At 47.2% G+C, this 17,970-nt stretch overlaps 1 protein-coding gene across 1 annotated transcript in view; it reads right to left on the reverse strand.

Annotated features, from left to right (window-relative positions):
• LOC145349279 (protocadherin-16-like) overlaps nucleotides 1-17,970 on the reverse strand; it is a 330,993-nt gene that overhangs the window by 39,842 nt on the left and 273,181 nt on the right. Inside the window, exons 12-13 of the mRNA XM_080197793.1 lie at nucleotides 15,088-15,213; nucleotides 6,191-6,400 (exon numbers count right to left, since the gene is read on the reverse strand). Coding sequence (XP_080053919.1) covers nucleotides 6,191-6,400; nucleotides 15,088-15,213 — 336 coding nt within the window. The remainder of the gene's footprint in view (nucleotides 1-6,190; nucleotides 6,401-15,087; nucleotides 15,214-17,970) is intronic.

The following is a 17,970-nucleotide window of genomic DNA, read 5'->3' on the forward strand; positions in this document are numbered from 1 at the left end:
AAATTAGGATCCAAAGCACAGAACCTATAGAATACACAGGAGGCGGATTTGATAGAGTCTTTTAAGAGACTTTTGGATAAGTACAGGGAACTTAGTAAGATAGAGGGTTATAGGTATGCCTAGTAGCTAGGGACACATTTGGCGTAACTTGTGGGAAAAGGGCCTGTTTGTGCTGTGGTTTTTCTATGTTTCTATGTTCCTAAATGTGAGGTGATGCATTTTGGTCGATTGAACCAGGGCAGGACTTACTCAGTTAATGGTCAGCTGTTGGGGAGAGTTAAAGAACAAGGAGATCTAGGGGTACATGTTCATAGCTCCTTGAAAGTGGAGTCACAGGTGGACAGAGTGGTGAAGAAGGCATTCAACATGCTTGGTTTCATTGGTCAGAACATTGAATACAGGAGTTGGGACGTCTTGTTGAAGTTGTACAAGACATTGGTAAGGCCACACTTGGAATACTGTGTCCAGTTCTGGTCACCCTATTATAGAAAGGATATTATTAAACTAAAAAGAGTGTAGAAAAGATTTACTAGGATGCTACCGGGACTTGATGGATTGAGTTGTGAGGAGAGGCTGGATAGACAGGGACTTTTTTCTCTGGAGTGTAGGAGGCTGAGGGGTGATCTTACAGAGGTCTATAAAATAATGAGGGGCACAGATCAGCTAGATAGTCAATATCTTTTCCCCAAAGATAGGGGAGTCTAAAACTAGAGGGCAAAGGTTTAAGGTGAGAGGAGAGAGGTACAAAAGACCCAGAGGGGCAATATTTTCACAGAGGGTGGTGAGTGTCTGGAACAAGTTGCCAGAGACAGTAGTAGAGGTGGGTACAATTTTGGTTCTGAAAAAGCATTTAGGTAGTTACATGGGTACGATGGGTATAGAGGGATATGGGCCAAATGTGGGCAATTGGGATTAGCTTAGGGGTTTTAAAAAAAGGGCGGCATGGACAAGTTGGGCCGCAGGGCCTGTTTCCATGCAAAAATCTCTATGATTCTACAGGGTCCTAATTCTATAGATTCTCTGTACTATAGGATGCTAATTCTACAGATTTGGTGCTATAGAACATAGAAAAACTACAGCACGAACAGGCCCTTCGGCCCACAAGTTGCACCAATCATATTGCTACCTGCTAGGCTTACCTATTAAGTCCCATGTACTCATCCAGAAGTCTCTGAAAAGACCCTATCAAATCTGCCTCCACCACCACCGACAGCAGCCGATTCCACTCACTCACCACCCTCTGAGTGAAAAACTTACCCCTGACATCTCCTCTGTACCTGTTCCCCAGCACCTTAAACCTGTGTCCTCTTGTGGCAGCCATTTCAGTCCTGGGAAATAGCCTCTGAGAATCCACCCGATCAATACCTCTCAACATTTTATAAACCTCTATCAGGTCACCCTTCATTCTTCGTCTCTCCAAGGAGAAAAAACCGAGCTCCCTCAACCTAACTTGCAGCATTACCTCCCGACTCCTAAACTCAATCCCTCGATTAATGAAGGCCAGTACACCATACGCCTTCTTGACCACATCCTCCACCCGCGAGGCCCATTTGAGCGTCTTATGGACCCGGACCCTGAGATCCTTCTGATCTTCCACACTGCTAAGAGTCTTATCCTTAGTATTATATTCATTCTTCCCATTGGACCTGCCAAAATAAACCACTACACATTTATCCGGGTTGAAGTCCATCTGCCACTTCTCCACCCAGTCTTGCATCCTATCTATGTCACGCTGCAACTTCTGACATCCCTCCAGGCCATCCAGAACACCACCAACCTTCGTATCGTCGGCAAACTTACTAACCCATCCCTCTACTTCCTCATCCAGGTCATTTATGAAAATGACAAACAGTAAGGGTCCAAGAACAGATCCCTGGGGCACTCCACTGGTGACCGACCTCCACGCAGAAAAAGACCCATCCACAACCACTCTCTGCCTTCTGCAGGCAAGCCAGTTCTGGATCCACAAAGCAATGTCCCCTTGGACCCCATGCCCTCTCACTTTCTCAATAAGCCTTACATGTAGCACCCTATTGAACACCTTGCTGAAGTGGATCCCAATTCTATAAATTATATGTCCTCTAGGATCCTAATTCTATAGATTCTGTGCTATAGGATCTTAAAAAGAGAACACAAAAGGTGGGATAATGTCAGAATGATTGACCCTGAGTTCTGCGCTGATGTTCCAGTTACATGGGCTGAGCTATATCTCATTTTATTTTTATTATTTTAATGCAATTATTAATTCTGGAATGAAATGTTAATAATCAATAGTGATAAATAAAACTGCTACATTGTTGTAAAAATCCATCTGGTTCACTAGTGTTCTTTAGGGAAGGAAATCTGCCCTCCTTACCCGTTCTGGCTAACACGTGACTCCAGAGCCACAGCAATGTGGGTGACTCTCAACTGTCCTCTGAACAAGGGCAACGAGGGATGGGCAATAAACACTGGCCAGCCAGCGACGCCCAGGTCCCATGACAGAAATAAAAGTAATATGAAGGGAACAGATAGAAACTAGAACTAGGGGGCATGGCCTCAAAATAAGGGGAAGCAGATTTCATAGAACACAGAACATTACAGCGCAGAACAGGCCCTTCGGCCCACGATGTTGCGCCGACCAGTTAAAAAACAATGACCCTCTAACCTAAACCAATCCCTTTTCGTCCATAAACCTATCCACGGATCTCTTAAACGCCCCCAAACTAGGCGCATTTACAACTGCAGCAGGCAGGGCATTCCAATCCCTCACCACCCTCTGGGTAAAGAACCTACCCCTGACATCCGTCCTATAACTACCACCCCTTAATTTAAAGCTATGCCCCCTCGTGCTAGCTTTCTCCATCCGAGGAAAAAGGCTATCACTGTCCACCCTATCCAAACCTCTAATCATCTTATATGTTTCAATAAGGTCCCCTCGTAGCCGCCTTCTTTCTAATGAAAACAACCCCAAATCCCTCAGTGTCTCCTCATAGGACCTCCCCTCCATACCAGGCAACATCCTGGTAAACCTCCTCTACACCCTCTCCAAAGCCTCCACATCCTTCCTATAATGCGGGGACCAGAACTGCACACAATACTCCAAGTGCGGCCGCACCAGAGTTTTGTACAGTTGCAACATGACGCTGCGGCTCCTAAATTCAATCCCCCTACCAATAAACGCCAAGACACCGTATGCCTTCTTAACAACCCTATCTACTTGATTCCCAACTTTCAGGGATCTATGTACACATACACCTAGATCCCTCTGTTCATCCACACTATTCAGAGTCCTGCCGTTAGCCCTATACTCTACACATCTGTTATTCCTGCCAAAGTGAATTACCTCACACTTTTCCGCATTAAACTCCATCCGCCACCTCTTGGCCCAGCTCTGCAACCTGTCTAAGTCTCCCTGTAAACTAAGACACCCTTCCTCACTATCTACCACACCTCCGACTTTGGTGTCATCAGCAAATTTACTAATCCACCCAGCTATACCCTCATCCAGATCATTTATAAAAATTACAAACAGCAGTGGCCCCAAAACAGATCCCTGAGGCACACCACTCGTAACTAAACTCCATGTCGAATACTTACCATCAACCACCACCCTCTGTCTCCTATCCGCCAGCCAATTCCTGATCCAATTTCCTAAATCACCCTCAATCCCATACATCTGCATTTTCTGCAGAAGCCTTCCATGGTGAACCTTATCAAACGCCTTACTAAAGTCCATATACACCACGTCAACTGCCTTACCCCCATCCACCTCTTTGGTCGCTTTCTCAAAAAACTCAATAAGGTTAGTAAGGCACGACCTACCCTTCACAAAACCATGCTGACTATCTCCAATCAATTCATTACTCTCCAAATAACTATAAATCCTATCCCTAATAATTTTTTCTAAAACCTTGCCCACAACAGAAGTAAGACTCACCGGTCTATAATTCCCGGGGAAGTCTCTGTTCCCCTTCTTAAACAATGGGACAACATTCGCTATCCTCCAATCTTCTGGCACTATACCGGTGACCAACGACGACCTGAAGATCAGAGCCAGAGACTCTGCAATCTCCTCCCTTGCCTCCCAGAGAATCCTAGGGTAAATCCCGTCCGGCCCAGGGGACTTATCTATTTTCAAACCCACAAGAATATCTAGCACATAATCCTTATCAACTGCAATACTGTCCAGTTTACAACCCTGTAACCCAGTGTTCTCCACAGCTACATTTTTGTCTCCCTGCGTGAACACTGAAGAGAAATATTGGTTCAATGCCTCTCCAATCTCTTCCGGTTCCACACATAAATTCCCACTGCTGTCTCTAACTGGCCCTAATCTTGCCCTAACCAACCTTCTGTTCTTAACATATCTATACAGCGCCTTAGGATTCTCCTTAATCCTATCAGCCAAAGTCTTCTCATGTCCTCTTTTAGCCCTTCTTAACTCTCTCTTTAACTCCCTCCTAGCCAATCTAAAACTTTCTAGTGCACTATCTGAGCCCTCAAGTCTCATCCGGACATAAGCCTCCTTTTTCTTTTTAACCAGCGAATCAACTTTCCTAATGCACCACGGTTCCCTAGCTCGACCAATTCCTCCTTGCCTGACAGGGACATACATATCAAGGACTCGCAGTAGCTGCTCCTTGAAAAAACTCCACATTTCGGACATTCCGAGACCCTGTAGTCTCCTAGTCCAACCTATGCTTCCTAATTCTCTCCTAATAGCCTCATAATTACCCTTCCCCCAGCTAAAACTACTGACCCGAGGTTCCTGCCTATCCCTTTCCATCACTAAGGTGAACGTAACCGAATTGTGGTCACTATCACCAAAATGCACACCAACTTCCAAGTCTAACACCTGGTCTGGCTCATTTCCCAGCACCAAATCCAATATAGCCTCACTTCTAGTTGGCCTGTCAACATACTGAGTCAAGAAACCTTCCTGCACGCTTTGTACAAACACTGACCCCTCTAACGAGCTAGAACTATAGCAATTCCAGTCAATATTAGTAAAGTTCAAGTCCCCCATAACAATTACCCTATTACTTTCACTCCTAATCAGGATTGTCTCCGCAATCCTTTCCTCAACCTCTCTAGAACTTTTAGGAGGTCTATAAAAGACTCCCAACAGACCTCTCCTCTCCTATTTCTAACCTCAGCCCATACTACCTCAACAGACAAGTCCTCATCAAACTTCCTCTCTGACACCGTGATACAATCCTTGACTAATAATGCTACCCCTCCCCCCCTTCTACCTTCTTCTCTACTCCGACTGAAGCATTTGTACCCTGGAACCTGCAACAACCATTCCTGACCCTGCTCTATCCATGTCTCTGAAATGGCCACAACATCAAAGTCCCAGGTACTGATCCACGCTGCAAGTTCATCCACTTTATTGCGAATACTCCTCGCATTAAAGTATACACATTTCAAACCCTGCTCCGCTTCACCCCCATGATGCCGTGCATTGCAGTCCCCATCTATGCCCCCCTCACTTTCACCCCCGCTACTCAGGACCCCACCCCCCCTCTGAATCAGTTTAAACCCCCCTGCATTTCGGACTGAGTTGAGGAGGAACTTCTTCACACAGAGGGTTGTGAATCTGTGGAATTCCCTGCCCAGTGAAGCAGTTGAGGCTCCCTCATTGAATGTTTTTAAGGCAAGGATAGATAGATTTTTGAACAGTAAAGGAATTAAAGGTTATGGTGAGCGGGTGGGTAAGTGGAGCTGAAACCACAAAAAGATCAGCCATGATCTTATTGAATGGCGGGGCAGGCTCGAGGGGCTGAATGGCCTACTCCTGCTCCTAGTTCTTATGTTCTTATTAAAAGTCTGGTTGTTCTACTGAGACTCACTTCACAAAATAAATATTTTACACATTGACAAATATATGACACATACACACACACACACACAGACACATACACACACACACACACACCCCCACACACACTACACACACACAGACACATACACACACACACACAGACCCACACACACACACACTGACACACATACAGACACATACACACACACTGGCACACAGACCCACACACACACACTGACACACACACACACATACACACACACTGGCACACAGACCCACACACGCTGACACACACACACAGAAACACACACAGACACACACACACAGACACACTCACAGTCCTGCCACACAATGGTTGTCATCAACACAAATGCATTATCTTACCAATGATCTGATATTCCACTCTGCCATTTTCTCCTGCGTCTCGATCTGTGGCCTTGGCTGTGAAGAGCGACACTGGCTCCTGGTTTTCTGGGACTTGCAGCTCATAAACATCCTTCTCAAACGTTGGCAGGTTATCATTTTCATCTTGGATCCGGATGGAAACTGTCACTGTGGCAACGTTGGGAGGACTGCCCCCATCCTTAGCATAAACTACAACCAAAAATCAATTAATAACCAATAAAATCACATTGAGATTCAGGTGAAAGAGGGAGGGAGAGAGAGGGGGAGAGAGGGGGAGAGAGAGGGGGAGGGGGGGGAGAGGGGGGAAGAGAGAGGGGGGGAGAGGAGGAAAGGGGGGGGAGATGGGGAGAGAGGGAGAGAGGGGGATGGGGAGAGAGGGAGAGACAGATGGAGAGTATGAATGGAAAACACCAATGACGGTCACAGAGTTGAGATGAGAACATAAGAACATAAGAAATAGGAGCAGGAGTAGGCCATCTAGCCCTTCGAGCCTGCCCCGCCATTCAATAAGATCATGGCTGATCTGTTGTGGCTCAGTTCCACTTTCCCGCCCTCTCCCCAGAACCCTTAATCCCCTCTCTTATCAAAAACCCATCAACCCGCGTCTTAAAAATATTTAGCGAGGCAGCCTCCACCACTTCAACGGGCAGAGAATTCCAGAGATTCACCACCCTTTGAGTGAAGAAGTTCCTCCTCAACTCCGTTCTAGACCGCCCCCCCTTTATCTTGAGGCTGTGCCCCCTAGTCCTACTGTCTTTTTTGAGTGGGACGAGTCTCTCCACCTCTATCCTATCCATCCCATTCATCATCTTATACGTCTCAATGAGATCTCCCCTCATTCTTCTCAACTCTAACGAGTACAAGCCCAGTTTATTCAGCCTCTCCTCATAGCTCAACCCCCTCAACTCCGGCATCAGCCTAGTAAACCTCCTCTGCACACCCTCTAAGGCCAAAATATCCTTGCGCAGGTGCGGCGCCCAAAACTGCACACAGTACTCCAGCTGCGGCCTCACCAATGCCCTATACAGCTGCAGCAAGACCTCCCTAAAAGCAAAATGGATAAGGAAACAGAAAGGGGGAAGAATGAGATGGGGCAATGCAGTTAAGTTAACTCGATTGGTTCCTGGCATGGGGAAGATGATGATGAGGGACTCAGTTACTTGGTTCTATATTCTCTGGGGTTCAGAAGACTGAGAAGTGATTTTACTGAAACATAGAAAATGTTTACAAAGACAGAAGGTGCTTCCCAGGATGGAGTGAGAGAGGAGGTGACTGGTACAATCGAGGAATTTACAACTGAGAAGGAGAAGGTGTACAGAAAACTAACTTTCATCAAATGGAGAAGGCTCCAGCAGCAGGTGAGGTGTATCCAAGAATACGGAATACAATATGGGGATGGAAATTGCAGCGGTGCTGGGGATAATCTTTCTCAGGCACAGGGATGGTGCCGGAAAACCGGAGGGTTGGGAATGTTACACTCTTGCTCAAAATGGGATGCAAGGATAAAACCAGCAACTACAGATCAATCAGTTTGACTTCAGTGGCAGGGAAACTTCTGGAAGATGTAATTTGGGACAATAGTCACTTGGGATAATTAAGAAAAGCCAGCAAGGCTTCACGAAGGGAAAGTCCATGGTTAGTTATTTTGCTGGAGTTTTCTGACATGATAACAGGGAATGTTGTTAATGTGTTGTACATGGGTTTAGTCAGGAAATTGAGGTAGTTTTCAATAATTTATATTTGTATTTGTGGGTTTTAGAAGTAAGATCTAAATTTAACTAAGTTTAATTTTGTGTTTCTTATTTGAACCGGTTAATGACTTCAGTTTGGTTTTGATAGGACCATAAAACATAGGAGCAGAATGAGGCCACTCGGCCCATCAAATCTGCTCCACCATTCAATCATGGCTGATATTTTTCTCATCCCCATTCTCCTGCCTTTTCCCCATAACCCCTGACCCCCTTATTAATCGAGAACCTATCTATCTCTGTCTTAAAGACACTCAATGACCTGCCCTCCACAGCCTTCTGTGGCAAAGAGTTCCACAGATTCCCCACTCTCTGGCTGAAGAAATTCCTCATTATCTGTTTTAAAGGATTGTCCCTTTAGCCTGAGGTTGTGCCCTCTCTGGTTCTAGTTTTTCCTACTAGTGGAAACATCCTCTCCACATCCACTCTATCCAGGGTCTCGCAGTATCCTGTAAGTTTCAATAAGATCCCCCCTCATCATTCTAAACTCCAACGAGTACAGACCCAGAGTCCTCAACCATTTCTCATAAGACAAGCTCTTCATTCCAGGCATCATCCTTGTGAACTTTCTCTGGACCCTTTCCAAGGCCAGCACATCCTTCCTTAGATACGGGGCCCCAAAACTGCTCACAATACTCCAAATGGAGTCTGACCAGAACCTTATACAGCCTCAGAGGTCCATCCCTGCTCTTGTATTCTAGCCCTCTTGACATGAATGCTAACATTGCATTTGCCTTCCTAACTGCCAACTGAACCTGTACATTACCTGTACTCATTGTTCCTGTGGAGCAGAGTCGAGAGGCAGCGATTTTTGGGCGTGTGAGGAGGCAAAAACAAGGTACATTTTTCTGTTTATACCGTTTAACTTTTTATTTCTAGTACTAAGTCGCGAGTTTCGGCGGTTTTTTTTAAATTAGTTAGAAACCGGAAGTCGTCACTAAGACGCTTACCGGTAGTTGTAGTTTTTTTTTCTCGTGCCCCTAACCCTATAAATTAGTGCAGAGAGGATACCCGATTCTCTACACTGGTAGAGAATCCCACCCTTCCACCTCCTCTAACCTAATTACAAGTGTGTGGGAAGTTTTTTTATATATTTTTATTTTTCTGCTGGTAATTGATTCAGGGATGGCAGTTCAGGCTGTAAGCTGCATCTCCTGTGGGATGTATGTAGTGAGGGACTCCAGTAGTGTTTCAGGTGATTTTACTTGTAGGAAGTGTGATAGATTGCAGTTTCTGGAGGAGCGTGTAAAGGAGCTGGAGGTGGAATTAGAGGAACTCCGCATAATTCGGGAAGTGGAGGAGGACATAGATAGGAGTTATAAGGAGATAGTCACTCCTAGAAATAAGTCTTGGGTCACTGCCAGGAAGAGGGGAAAGAAGCAGTTGGGGGGACAATCCCCTGGGGCTGTTCCCCTCCAAAATAGGTTTTCGGTCCTGGAGGCTACAGTTGAGGAGGAATCAACTGGGGATAGCCAAAGGGAGCAGGTCTCTGGGGGTGAGCCTATTGTAAAAGCTCAGGTGGTTAGGGGTAAGAGATTGGGCTTCGTGACTGGGGACTCCACAGTTATGGGGACGGATAGGAGAGTCGGAGGTAAGGGTAGGGACTCTGGGCTGGTGTGTTGCCTACCAGGGGCTGGGGTCCGGGATGTATCGGACAGGGTATTCAGGACTCTTAGGGGAGAGGGAGATCAACCCCAAGTTATAGTTCATGTGGGGACACATGACATAGGGAGGTTAAGGGAAGGGGATATTAAGCAAAGATTTATGGAGTTGGGGTGGAAACTAAAGGCCAAGTCTGGAAGAGTAGTTATATCCGGACTCTTGCCTGTGCCACGGGATAGTTTAGAGAGGAATAGAGAGAGGGAAAGTTTGAACTCGTGGCTGAGGGGATGGTGCAGGAGGGAGGGGTTCAGGTACTTGAGCAATTGGGGCTCATTCTGGGGAAGGTGGGACCTCTATAAGTGTGATGGTCTACACCTGAACCAGAGGGGAATCAATATCCTGGGGGGGTAAATTTGCAAAGGCTATGCAGGGAGGTTTAAACTGATTCGGAGGGGGGGTGGGATCCTGAGTAGAGGGGGTGAAAGTGAGGGGGGCATAGTTGGGGAATGCAAGGCACGGCATAGTGGGGGTGGGGCGGAGCAGGGTTTGAAATGCGTATACTTTAATGCGAGGAGTATTCGCAATAAAGTGGGTGAACTTGCAGCGTGGATCAGTACCTGGGACTTTGATGTTGTGGCCATTTCAGAGACATGGATAGAGCAGGGTCAGGAATGGTTGTTGCAGGTTCCGGGGTACAAATGCTTTAGTCGGAGTAGAGAAGAAGGTAGAAGGGGGGGTGGGGTAGCATTGCTAGTCAAGGACTGTATCACAGTGTCGGAGAGGAAGTTTGATGAGGACTTGTCTGTTGAGGTAGTATGGGCGGAGATTAGAAATAGGAGAGGAGAGGTCACCCTGTTGGGAGTCTTTTATAGACCTCCTAAAAGTTCTAGAGAGGTTGAGGAAAGGATTGCGGTGACAATCCTGGTTAGGAGTGAAAGTAATAGGGTAATTGTTATGGGGGACTTTAACTTTACGAATATTGATTGGAATTGCGATAGTTCTAGCTCGTTAGAGGGGTCAGTGTTTGTACAAAGCGTGCAGGAAGGTTTTTTGACTCAGTATGTAGATAGGCCAACTAGAGGTGAGGCTATATTGGATTTGGTGCTGGGAAATGAGCTGGGAAATGAAGGTTGGTCAGGGCAAGATTAGGGCCAGTTACAGACAGCAGAGGGAAGTTGTGTGTGGAACCGGAGGAGATTGGAGAAGCATTGAACCAATATTTCTCTTCGGTGTTCACGCAGGGGGACATGAATATAGCTGAGGAGGACACTGGGTTGCAGGGGTGTAAAATAGACAGTATTACGGTTGATAAGGGGGATGTGCTGGATATTCTTGAGGGGCTGAAAACAGATAAGTCCCCTGGTCCGGATGGGATCTACCCCAGGATTCTCTGGGAGGCTAGAGAGGTGATTGCAGAGCCTCTGGCTCTGATCTTCAGGTCGTCATTGGTCTCTGGTGTAGTCCCGGAGGATTGGAGGATAGCGAATGTTGTCCCATTGTTTAAGAAGGGGAACAGAGACTTTGCCGGGAATTATAGACCGGTGAGTCTTACTTCTGTTGTGGGCAAGGTTTTAGAAAAAATTATTAGGGATAGGATTTATAGATATTTGGAGTGTAATGAATTGATTAGAAATAGTCAGCATGGTTTTGTAGCAGGTAGGTCGTGCCTTACTAACCTTATTGAGTTTTTTGAGAAGGTGACCAAAGAGGTGGATGGGGGAAAGGCAGTTGACGTGGTATATATGGATTTTAGTAAGGCGTTTGATAAGGTTCACCATGGTAGGCTTCTGCAGAAAATGCAGATGTATGGGATTGAGGGTAATCTAGGAAGTTGGATCAGGAATTGGCTATCAGATAGGAGACAGAGGGTGGTGGTTGATGGTAAATATTCATCATGGAGTTCGGTTACAAGTGGTGTGCCTCAGGGATCTGTTTTGGGGCCACTGTTGTTTGTAATCTTTATTAATGATCTGGATGAGGGTATAGTTGGGTGGATTAGTAAATTTGCTGATGACACCAAAGTCGGAGGTGTGGTAGATTGTGAGGAAGGGTGTCATAGTCTGCAGGGAGACTTAGATAGGTTGCAGAGCTGGGCCGAGAGGTGGCGGATGGAATTTAATGCGGAGAAGTGTGAGGTAATTCACTTTGGTAGGAGCAACAGATGTGTCGAGTATAGGGCTAACGGGAGGACTTTGAATAGTGTGGATGAACAGAGGGATCTAGGTGTATGTGTACATAAATCCCTGAAAGTTGGGAATCAAGTAGATAAGGTTGTTAAGAAGGCGTACGGTGTCTTGGCATTTATTGGTAGGGGGATTGAATTTAGGAGTCGCAGCGTCATGTTGCAACTGTACACTACTCTGGTGCGGCCGCACTTGGAGTACTGTGTGCAGTTCTGGTCCCCACATTACAGGAAGGATGTGGAGGCTTTGGAGAGGGTGCAGAGGAGGTTTACCAGGATGTTGCCTGGTATGGTGGGGAGGTCCTATGAGGAGAGACTGAGGGATTTAGGGTTGTTTTCATTGGAAAGAAGGAGGCTAAGAGGGGACCTTATTGAAACATATAAGATGATTAGAGGTTTAGATAGGGTGGATAGTGATAGCCTTTTTCCTCGGATGGAGAAAGCTAGCACGAGGGGGCATGGCTTTAAATTAAGGGGGGGTAGCTACAGGACGGATGTCAGGGGTAGGTTCTTTACCCAGAGGGTGGTGAGGGATTGGAATGCCCTGCCTGCTGCAGTTGTAAATGCGCCTAGTTTGGGGGCGTTTAAGAGATCTATGGATAGGTTTATGGACGAAAAGGGATTGGTATAGGCTAGTGGGTCATTGTTTTTGTAACTGGTCGGCGCAACATCGTGGGCCGAAGGGCCTGTTCTGCGCTGTAATGTTCTATGTTCTATTAACCTTAAGAGGTTTCAAATAATGGTTGCACAGTAATGAGAGATTGCAATGTGAAAGCAAACAGGGCTTAAATGAAAACTGGTTGTTACCTAGCAACTAACACGAGGCTAACACAAGGGGACATAGCTTTAAATTAAGGGGTGGTAATTATAGGACGGATGTCAGAGGTAGGTTCTTTACTCAGAGGGTAGTAAGGGTGTGGAATGCCCTGCCTGCAGCAGTTGTGGACTCGCCAACTTTAAGGGCGTTCAAATGGTCAGTGGATAGGCATATGGATAACATTGGAACGGTTTAGGTTAGAGGGTCATTAGATTGTTGCGCCGACCAGTGGAACCATCGAGGGCCGAAGGGCCTGTACTGTGCTGTAATGTTCTATGTTCTAGCAACTGGTGGATACCTGGAACAGAAATAACCTTTGAGTTAGTTGTAACCTTGAGCCTGAAGAAGTTGAACAGGACAAAGGAGCTGCAGAAAGGAAATTTCCCAAAGAAAACACAAGGAAGTCCCAGAAACCAGGAGTTAGCAACAAAACACAAGTTTTTACGTGTCCAGATCACCAACAACTTGTCTGGGTATCACCCCCCCATGCCAACACTATAGATAAGAAAGCCCCACCAACACCTCTACTTTCTCAGAAGACTGAGGAAATTTAGCATGTCCGCTACGACTCTCACCAACTTTTACGGATGCCCCATAGAAAGCATTCTTTCTGGTTGTATCACAGCTTGGTCTGGGTTCCTGCTCTGCCCAAGACCGCAAGGCACTACAGAAGGTCATGAATGTAGCCCAATCTATCACACAAACTAGCCAGTAGATTCTATCTACAGTTCCCGCAAAGCAGCCAGTGTAATTAAGAGCCCTACGTACCCCAGACATTCTCTCTTCCACCTTCTTCCTTCAGGAAAAAACAAATGTCTGAGGTCACGTACCGACCGACTCAAGAACAGCTTCTTCCCTGCTGCTGTCAGACTTTTGAATGGACCTACCTCGCATTAAGTTGATCTTTCTCTACACCCTCGCTGTGACTGTAACACTACATTCTGCACTCCCTCCTTTCCTTCTCTATGAATGGTATGCATTGTCTGTATAGTGCACAAGGAACAATACTTTTCACTGTATGTTAATACATGTGACAATAATAAATCAAATCAAAACGTAGTTGGGATTCTGCACCCACTCCCCTCGCCCCACCCCCCTCCCACAGCAGGTTTTCTGCTGGTGGTGGGTGAGGGGGGGGTGGTGTACGGGGTGTTGGGGGGGAGGGGGAGGGGGGAGGATGGTGTTGCCTTCGGCAGGAGCGGCAGATCTGACTGGTGGGTAGGGCCAGGAAATATTGGCCTCTGTCCCAGGAAGAGAGTTCAGTGAAAGGATTAGAATTAGAAACTGAACAAGGTCCAGCTGGGGAGAATTGATGGAGAACGGGCTCTGAGTTCGAGAGACAGCCACAGTAACCAGGTTCACTGGTAGTAAACTGCAGTGACATCGGAATACAGCGTGTGAAGCAGTGGTGTTCTGGTGGCTTATCTGGAGACTGTGTCCTATTGCAGGCACTGTATCTGAGGAAGGATGTGAAGACATTGGGAAGAGTGCAGAGGAAATCCATAGGAATGATTCCAGGGATAACGGACTGTCGCTACGTGGGGAGACTGGAGAGGTTGGAACCGTTTTCCTTGGAGAAAAGCTAGCTGAGAGGAGACTGACAAAGAAATGAAAGCTGCTGAGGGGTAATGGACAGGGGGAAGAGTGAGAAACTGTTCCCACTCAGGACAGTATCAGAGGCACAGATTCACAATGATTGGCCAGAGGGAGTAGGAGTGACCTGAGGAAGAGATTTTTTTCACCCAGAGAGTGTTTGGAATCTGGAATGAGCTTCCTGAGAGGGAGGTTCAATCTGGGTAGAGATATTTTGGTCTCTCAGAAATTGAAGGATACGGGAAGCAAGTGGGAGAATGGGATCAAGGTCAGGCTGTCATCACCTTATTGATGGTACAGCAGGGTTAATGAGACAAAGAGTCTTCTAGATGGCACTGGGGGGGGGGTGGCAATGGGATCAAAGGTCACGGGGAGGAAGCAGGATTAGGCAATTGAGTTGGAACATGAGCCATGATTGTGATGAATGGCAAAGTAGGCTTGAAGGGCTGAATGGCCTTCTCCTGCTCCTATCCTCTATGTTTCTCTTGGCCCTTTCTTATTTAAAGGGATGGAGAGAGTATAAACAATGAAGAGATGTAGAAAGAGAGAGAGACACCCACCCACACACACACACTGACACTCACACACCCACACACTGACACTCACACACACAAACACACCCAGACACAAACACTCACACACCCACACACACACAAACACTGACACACACACACCCACACACAAACACTCACACATCCCATACACAAACACTCACACACCCACACCCACACACACGCCCACACTCACACACCCACACACAAACACTCACACACTCTACACACAAACACCCACACACTCACACACACCCACACTCACACACCCACACAAACACTGACACACTCACACACAAACACCCACACAGATAGTGAGAAAGAGAGACAGTGACAGAGAGAGAGAGGAATCATCGCCCGACCAGCATCAGGAGGGCACTGACCTGTGACCTGATAAAAATCCACTTCCTCCCTGTCCATCACTCGATTGGTTCTTATAACACCGCTCACTGGATCAATGGAGAAACTGCTCTCCACAACCCCTCCATATCTCAGGATACCATTAGAGCCTGAGGATTATAAAGAAAATCATTAAAAACTGACTAAACACATACATTTCACACCAAGAAACACTGAGTATAATTGTCCATTCAGCCCATCAAGGCATTTCCACCACACCCCCATGTACACTCTCCCCTATCACTGACTCTACCCCCCATTCCCCCTCCCACACCCCCATGTACACTCTCCCCTATCACTGACTCTCCCCCCATTCCCCCTCCCACACCCCCATGTACACTCTCCCCTATCACTGACTCTCCCCCCCATTCCCCCTCCCACACCCCCATGTACACTCTCCCCTATCACTGACTCTCCCCCCCCATTCCCCCTCCCACACCCCCATGTACACTCTCCCCTATCACTGACTCTCCCCCCCATTCCCCCTCCCACACCCCCATGTACACTCTCCCCTATCACTGACTCTCCCCCCCATTCCCCCTCCCACACCCCCATGTACACTCTCCCCTATCACTGACTCTCCCCCCCATTCCCCCTCCCACACCCCCATGTACACTCTCCCCTATCACTGACTCTATCCCCATTCCCCCTCCCACACCCCCATGTACACTCTCCCCTATCACTGACTCTCCCCTCCATTAAGGAGAATCCTAAGGCGTTCTACAGGTATGTCAAGAATAGAAGGTTGGTTAGGGCAAGATTAGGGCCAGTTATAGACAGCAGAGGGAAGTTATGTGTGGAACCGGAAGAGATTGGAGAGGCATTGAACCAATATTTCTCTTCGGTGTTCACGCAGGGGGACAAGAATATAGCTGAGGAGGACACTGGGTTGCAGGGGAGTAGAATAGACAGTATTACAGTTGATAAGGAGGATGTGCTGGATATTCTTGAGGGTTTGAAAATAGATAAGTCCCCTGGTCCGGATGGGATTTACCCTAGGATTCTCTGGGAGGCAAGAGAAGTGATTGCAGAGCCTCTGGCTCTGATCTTCAGGTCGTCGTTGGTCTCTGGTATAGTACCGGAAGATTGGAGGTTAGCGAATGTTGTCCCATTGTTTAAGAAGGGGAACAGAGACTTCCCCGGGAATTATAGACCGGTGAGTCTCACTTCTGTTGTGGGCAAGGTTTTAGAAAAAATTATTAGGAATAGGATTTATAGTTATTTAGAGAGTAATGAATTGATTAGAGATAGTCAGCATGGTTTTGTAGCGGGTAGGTCGTGCCTTACTAACCTTATTGAGTTTTTTGAGAAAGTGACCAAAGAGGTGGATGGGGGTAAGGCAGTTGACGTGGTATATATGGATTTTAGTAAGGCGTTCGATAAGGTTCACCATGGTAGGCTTCTGCAGAAAATGCAGATGTATGGGATTGAGGGTAATCTAGGAAATTGGATCAGGAATTGGCTAGCAGATAGGAGACAGAGGGTGGTGGTTGATGGTAAATATTCGTCATGGAGTTCGGTTACGAGTGGTGTGCCTCAGGGATCTGTTTTGGGGCCACTGCTGTTTGTAATTTTTATTAACGATCTGGATGAAGGTATAGTTGGGTGGATTAGTAAATTTGCTGATGACACCAAAGTCGGAGGTGTGGTAGATTGTGAGGAAGGGTGTCATAGTTTGCAGGAAGACTTGGACAGGTTGCAGCGCTGGGCCGAGAGGTGGCAGATGGAGTTTAATGCGAAGTGTGAGGTAATTCACTTTGGTAGGAATAACAGATGTGTTGAGTATAGGGCTAACGGGAGGACTCTGAATAGTGTGGATGAACAGAGGGATCTAGGTGTATGTGTACATAGATCCCTGAAAGTTGGGAATCAAGTAGATAAGGTTGTTAAGAAGGCATACGGTGTCTTGGCGTTTATTGGTAGGGGGATTGAATTTAGGAGTCGCAGCGTCATGTTGCAACTGTACACAACTCTGGTGCGGCTGCACTTGGAGTATTGTGTGCAGTTCTGGTCCCCACATTATAGGAAGGATGTGGAGGCTTTGGAGAGGGTGCAGAGGAGGTTTACCAGGATGTTGCCTGGTATGGTGGGGAGATCCTATGAGGAGAGACTGAGAGATTTGGGGTTGTTTTCGCTGGAAAGAAGGCGGCTAAGAGGGGATCTTATTGAAACATATAAGATGATTAGAGGTTTAGATAGGGTGGATAGTGATAGCCTTTTTCCTCGGATGGAGAAAGCTAGCACGAGGGGGCATGGCTTTAAATTAAGGGGGGGTAGTTATAGGACGGATGTCAGGGGTAGGTTCTTTACCCAGAGGGTGGTGAGGGATTGGAATGCCCTGCCTGCTGCAGTTGTAAATGCGCCTAGTTTGGGGGCGTTTAAGAGATCCGTGGATAGGTTTATGGACGAAAAGGGATTGGTTTAGGTTAGAGGGTCATTGTTTTTTAACTGGTCGGCGCAACATCGTGGGCCGAAGGGCCTGTTCTGCGCTGTAATGTTCTATGTTCTATTCCCCCCCCCACACCCCCATGTACACTCTCCCCTATCACTGACTCTCCCCCCCATTCCCCCTCCCACACCCCCATGTACACTCTCCCCTATCACTGACTCTCCCCCCATTCCCCCTCCCACACCCCCATGTACACTCTCCCCTATCACTGACTCTCCCCCCATTCCCCCTCCCACACCCCCATGTACACTCTCCCCTATCACTGACTCTCCCCCCCATTCCCCCTCCCACACCCCCATGTACACTCTCCCCTATCACTGACTCTCCCCCCATTCCCCCTCCCACACCCCCATGTACACTCTCCCCTATCACTGACTCTCCCCCCCATTCCCCCTCCCACACCCCCATGTACACTCTC

This window comes from Carcharhinus amblyrhynchos, chromosome 10 (assembly GCF_965287045.1).
Source record: "Carcharhinus amblyrhynchos chromosome 10, sCarAmb.v2.hapA, whole genome shotgun sequence".
Taxonomy (NCBI): domain Eukaryota; kingdom Metazoa; phylum Chordata; class Chondrichthyes; order Carcharhiniformes; family Carcharhinidae; genus Carcharhinus; species Carcharhinus amblyrhynchos.